At 31.4% G+C, this 6,132-nt stretch overlaps 1 protein-coding gene across 1 annotated transcript; it reads left to right on the top strand.

Annotated features, from left to right (window-relative positions):
• Nucleotides 1–3,205: 3,205 nt before the first annotated feature.
• On the top strand, nucleotides 3,206–5,740 carry LOC124927136 (diacylglycerol kinase 7-like). The gene is made up of 5 exons (XM_047467490.1): nucleotides 3,206–3,764; nucleotides 3,890–4,012; nucleotides 4,457–4,594; nucleotides 4,693–5,099; nucleotides 5,185–5,740. The coding sequence occupies exons 1-5, from the start codon at nucleotides 3,426–3,428 to the stop codon at nucleotides 5,636–5,638; spliced, it is 1,461 nt and encodes a 486-aa protein (XP_047323446.1). The 5' UTR covers nucleotides 3,206–3,425; the 3' UTR covers nucleotides 5,639–5,740.
• The last annotated feature ends 392 nt before the right edge of the window (nucleotides 5,741–6,132 follow it).

The following is a 6,132-nucleotide window of genomic DNA, read 5'->3' as shown; positions in this document are numbered from 1 at the left end:
TATTTGACAAGATGAATTATAAAAACAACTTTCAGAGCGATGACCAATTTTATGACAAATATTACATTGCGGATGATTATTGTCTCGGTTCTGTCTTTGGTTCTTTTCGCCTCCATGCCCATAAATATAAGCAACATTCGCCGAAACGTTTGAGGGCGAAATATTTTCATAATGGAATTTTCTTTTCTTGAACATGAGTCGTTGTTCATGATTTAGAAGGATGTCTGTCATCTCATTAAACGATAGATCTTGTCCAGAAGTTAGAGCACATATAATCGACTCGAACTCGTCTCCAAGCCCGTTGAGTAGAGTTAGTTGCAGATTTTGATTAGAAACATATTGTCTGGTAGCGATACGTGCATCTGACATGTTTTTGATATGTTGAATGAAGTTAAGAAGAGAGTCACTATATTTGTGTGCGTTTAGGAGTTGAATCTGTAACTGAAATAGTCGACTCTTTGATTGAGAAACATAGATTTTCTCTAGGGTTTCCCAAAGTTCTTGCGCCGAAGATGATTTTGAGACTTGTTGACGAATCTCGTCGGTTAATGTTAAAAAGAGCCATGCAAGTACCCTTTGATCTTGGATACATCATTGTTTAAATTTTGTATTCTTGATTTGAATTGTATTATTTTGATCATTTGTTTCTTGAATAAATTTAAGAGGAGTTTCAAGATTTCCTTCTACTATATCCATAAAATCATAACCTATCATGATTGGAGTAACTTGTGATTTCCAATAGATATAATTATGTTTATCATGTTTTACACTTCCAAGTATTATGGGTAGAATTGAGAAGTGATATTGGTCTTTCATTGAAAAATTGAAATAATATTATCGATTGAATGAGTAATCTTTACCATAGTTTATCTATTTATAATATTTATAATAGTAATAGAAAAGATAAGTAATTTGAGAAAACTTATAAATTAATTATTATATTTAACCTAATTAATAAGAGATAAATAAATAATTTCTCTAATTTATTTAGTTATTTATCAAATCTCTATTTGTATTAAATTAGGGCTAAAATTAAGTTGGTTGGGATAACCACCAATGTTATATTTTTATTATTATATTGAACAGCCATTAGTTTCTTTTATTTTAAATCATCCAATGGTTTATATGGTGGTCAAATCCTTTAAAGTGTGACTATGTCTTTTCCACAATTGATTGATGATTACCTTAATTTCTAAATAAATGATTTTGATTGACCTTAAGTTATAATAAGGAGAATATTCCATTAACTAATCCATCTTTATTCCTGTGAAAGATATGAGAATGTCCCAATTTCACATGATTTTTTTATATACAACTTGACAAAAGTGTTTGCACTATCCACTCTAATAATATTATCTAAACATTAGTGTGTAATAAGAGCATCATTGTCAAATATTTGTTAATTGTTCAAAATGAATGAAAATTTCATAGTATAGTCCATTATAAGGGTAAATATAGTGATTAATAGACCAATATATTAAAAATAGTCATAACTATTGGGCCATGCAAATTTTTTAAATTAAAAAAATAAAAATAAATGACACTTTACAAAACAAATTGTAAATAAATATTAGAAATTTTTGAGGTCACTTATAATGGTAACATTCCTAAATAAATAGAGACGGCTGGATTTTTATTTATAAGTTGAAGCTTTTTAATGTATTATTTTGGGCCGGTGACTCTTAGTCCAATGGAATAATAGTAAAAAGGCTTAATATGTTTTAGGCCCAAATGAACTGAGTTCTCATGCTGTTTGTTATTTCATATTTATTTAAAATGGTTAGCTATTTGTAAATTTATAAAATTTAAAATTTATTTTTAATTTTACAAGTTTATTTCAAATAAATATTAATTATATATATAATTAAGTACTTAAAAAAATATATATAACACTAAAATATAGTTAAAAAATTAATGATAATAATTTATTTATTTGAATATGTAATATATATTTTTTAATTTATAAATATAAATTATTATTTATTTTTAAATTTAAAAATATAAGAATTTATCTAAATAATAATATTAGTCTATTTTATGATTATAAAATTACAAAATTTTAAAATTTTAAAAATTATATCTTGGGCATTGTTTGGTTTATTAAATAACTCTAACCAAATCAAACATTATTTCACTCCCCTCTCATAATTACATTATTTACCTCACTAAATTTATTAACCAAAATATTAAAATACATTTTATTTTAAATTATTATATTATATTTTATTTATATATATTAATATATTTAAGTTTTTTTTATTATAGTAATTATTATCTCTTTAAAATTATCGATATTATTATATATTTTTTCTCTCTCTTAATTTTTTTTTTAAATAAAGAAATCCTTAATATAAGACCATTTAAAGAAATTTTATTAAAAATTAATATTCTTTTTTTAGAAACACTTACCTTTGTTATGTTTGGATTATTTAAGTTTAATTCTGAACATTTATTGATGCAAATTAATATTCCCAATCTTTTCTTATAAGATTTAATTTGGTGACGGATGGGGAGGCATGCTATAAATTCCAAATTAATTATACTCATCTAACATCTTACCTATTCAACCTATTTAGTTGGTTGGGACATTATTATTATTATTATTATTATTATTTTAACATTTTATTTTCTTATTTATTTAAATAGTTTCAAATATATTCACATTATTCTCATTTTATCTCTAGCTAGTTAGATATATTTCAGTCATACATTATATTAAAATGAGAAATCAATTAATTTTATAATTTGAAGAAAAATAATTAAATTATTCAATCAAATCATCAATTATAGTTTAATAATTTGTTTATATTAAAATTATATAAAATTGATAGAAAAAATTAAATAAACTTTTAGACACATCCCTACTCTACCCAATAAGGCACTTATAAGCCAGCCAACCAGCTATAAGAGCTTGTTTGATTATGACTTACTTAGAATTCTTTTATTATTTATTTTTGTAAAAGATCTTACTTAATATAATTAAATTATGTAAAATTTAAATTTTATAAAAATAAAATAAATTATTTCAAATAAAATAAAAAGTAAACATCATAGTTGTAGATATTTTGTTTTTTATTTTATTGCGGGGCCCACAAACGTTTTGTTAGTAATAAAGAAAAGTCATAAAAAGAAAAATATGACATATTTTATTTTCTTAAAAACATAAATACTTTTCATTAGATTGCGGTTACAGTCAACTGCCAAACCAAACAAAGCCTGAAAATTCAACTGTAACTTCCGGCGGCAGTCATTACCGCCGCCGGCCCATTTCGTTTATTCTCATGTCGGTTTATTCCTAAAAAACATCACCGCGTTTAAACCCATACGCGTTATTCTCTCTTTAAGAAATCTGGGTTTTATGAAATCTGCTTTAAAGATTACGACTTTCCCAAGTAATCTGAAATAGAATAAGAGTACATAATATAATGGATACGCCAAAGAAAAGAGTTAGTCGGTCATCAGGAAGGTCGTCTGTTATCGATTCGATTAAGGGATGTACAATCGCTGGGATAAAGATTCAGAAGGAGGAACTACGCATGAGAATCGCGATGCCCCAATATCTCCGTCTCGCGTTTCGTGAATCCATTGAGTCAAAAGACGTCGCAGGAGTCAGCGAACGTTACTTGTCCTCTGTTTTGAAGAGCGAAGATGAGTCTCCTCAGTCATGTGAATCCCCATTGGTGGTCTTCATCAATTCCAACAGCGGCGGCCGACATGGGCCGAAGTTGAAGCATCGTCTTCAGGAATTAATGGGCGAAGAACAGGTCCAATCCTCTCTCTCTCTCTCTCTCTCTTTATCTATTACGTGATTTTTTCTGTTAAATCTACCACATTTGATCATGTGTCTTTAACATTACCCTCCTTTTGTTTTTGTTTGTTTGTTTGTTAGGTTTTGGATCTTCAATCCGTGAAGCCTCATGAGTTTGTTGAATACGGATTGGGTTGTCTAGAAAAGATGGCCGATCTTGGTGATTCATGTGCAAAAGAGACTCGGGAGAAACTCAGGATTGTGGTAAGCTTATGTTCTAACATGACTTTGGGTCTAGTTTCCTAACTAACAGAGGATTGTAGAATAAGTAGTATATAATCAATCTATAGATATGTTATATTTGTGTAATACATCTGTTTCTGCACTGCCTTTCAATTGTTCTTCCTTCCCCATGTTGAATCTACATATCATGACATATAAAGATGGTAGTGTTGGTAGCTTGAGATTGAGACCTAAGTTGAACGAGATGACATTGCCATATATCAGCTTCAACATACGGAAGGAAGAATAAGAAGTTAGTGGTAGTGCCCCCTTTGATTTAATTGTCCTTATTCTAGAATCCTCTATTCATTAGAAAAACTGGCCCAAAATCATGTTACTCTGGACCTGTCATCACACATAGCACATTGATTATGGTTATGAACAAATTGTTCAGTCTATTTGAATTGGCGTGAAATTGGTATGCAGGTAGCAGGAGGTGATGGCACGGTCGGTTGGGTCCTGAGTTGTCTTGGTGTTCTTATCAAGCAAAAACGCGAACCCGTTCCTCCAACCGCGATTATGCCTCTTGGCACTGGAAATGACCTGTCTAGAAGCTTTGGTTGGGTGAGAATCTATCTAACTTGTAACAGAAGAAATTATGTATGTGGGTGAAAACTGAAAACTGATAAGAGCTGTGTGTTGTTGATCTATGTCATGAACAGGGCGGTTCATTTCCTTACAACTGGAATTCAGCTGTGAAAAGTACTCTCGACAAAGTCTGCACGAGTTCTGTTTGTCGTTTGGATAGCTGGCATGTATCGATTTCAATGCCGGGTGGGGAACTTGTGGATCCGCCTCATTCTCTCAAGCCATCATCTTCCTCTTATTCAGATCATCAGCAACAGCAGGAGCAGCAGGGAGAGGAAGTGTGTGGTCGGTCCTACGAAGGGACATTTTACAACTATTTCAGCGTAGGAATGGACGCTCAAGTTGCTTACGGTTTCCACCATTTACGCAACGAAAAACCTTATTTGGCTCAAGGTCCCATTTCCAACAAGATGATTTATTCCAGCTACAGCTGTACTCAGGGATGGTTCTTCACACCATGCATCAATAATCCTAATCTAAGGTACTACTAACAATCAGAATCCACTAAAAAGTTTGTGGGGTTCGAGCCCATTTTCAAATCTTAGTAGCTAGAGTGTGGTTTGCAGGGGATTAGGGAACATATTGAGGATGTTCATAAAGAAAGTAAACTGTTCTGATTGGGAGCAGATAACAATTCCTTCAACTGTGAGGTCAATAGTGGTGATAAATCTGAACAATTACGCGAGCGGAAGAAACCCATGGGGGAATTTGCAACCGGAATACATGGAGAAGAAAGGTTTTATCGAACCTCATGTGGATGATGGTCTAATAGAAGTATTTGGGTTGAAGCAAGGATGGCATGCATCTTTAGTTATGGTTAAACTTATTTCGGCTAAACATTTGGCTCAGGCTGCAGCTATAAGGTTCGAATTCAGAGGAGGGGAATGGAAAAAGGCTTATATGCAGATGGATGGTGAGCCCTGGAAGCAGCCATTGCAACAAGACTACTCCACCTTCATTGATATCAAACTTGTGCAATATAAATCTGTTATGCTTAATGCTGCTGCAATATCATCCTAGTTGTTCCATCATTAATTGTTGTTATATGCTTAAAGATTTGTACTTGTGACATTAATTGTATGTATGTAATGTATCTTAATTATCCCAACTTTTGGGACCCCCCATAGCTTGTATCGTTCTGTTCTTGCCCATGGCCGGCTCTAGTGAGAAAGAGGATAAGAACTTTTTTGAAAAAACAAAAAGAAGAAGCCAAAGATCTATCTAATCTCTTCCTTTCTTCTTTGTGTAATGGGCAGCTATCAGCCTTTTGATCATCTTTATGTATTCAACATTGATAAGACTGATAGGCACCAAACCAGAAAAGAAATGGGACCTCACCTCTGCATTATTGAAAGGCAAAAGTAAGATTGTCCCAATCTTAACAATTCAATCAATTTTCTCGGGTCGAGGTCGTATTAATTTATTTGATAAGATATTTGGCATCACCCACTTGATCTTTAGCACCTTCTAAGGACCCAATAAGTTACTTGGTACAAAAGTTATTAAACAAATTT

Source organism: Impatiens glandulifera, chromosome 2 (assembly GCF_907164915.1).
Source record: "Impatiens glandulifera chromosome 2, dImpGla2.1, whole genome shotgun sequence".
NCBI classification, from domain to species: domain Eukaryota; kingdom Viridiplantae; phylum Streptophyta; class Magnoliopsida; order Ericales; family Balsaminaceae; genus Impatiens; species Impatiens glandulifera.
Note: the sequence above shows the minus strand (reverse complement) of the source record. Positions and strands in the feature narration are given on the sequence as shown.

Excerpts from the sequence above, each read along its gene's own strand:
- LOC124927136 (XM_047467490.1), top strand. The coding sequence starts at position 3,426 with ATGGATACGCCAAAGAAAAGAGTTAGTCGGTCATCAGGAAGGTCGTCT. Across the intron at positions 3,765-3,889 it reads AATTAATGGGCGAAGAACAG|GTTTTGGATCTTCAATCCGT; the intron begins GTCCAATCCTCT and ends TTTGTTTGTTAG. Across the intron at positions 4,013-4,456 it reads GGGAGAAACTCAGGATTGTG|GTAGCAGGAGGTGATGGCAC; the intron begins GTAAGCTTATGT and ends ATTGGTATGCAG.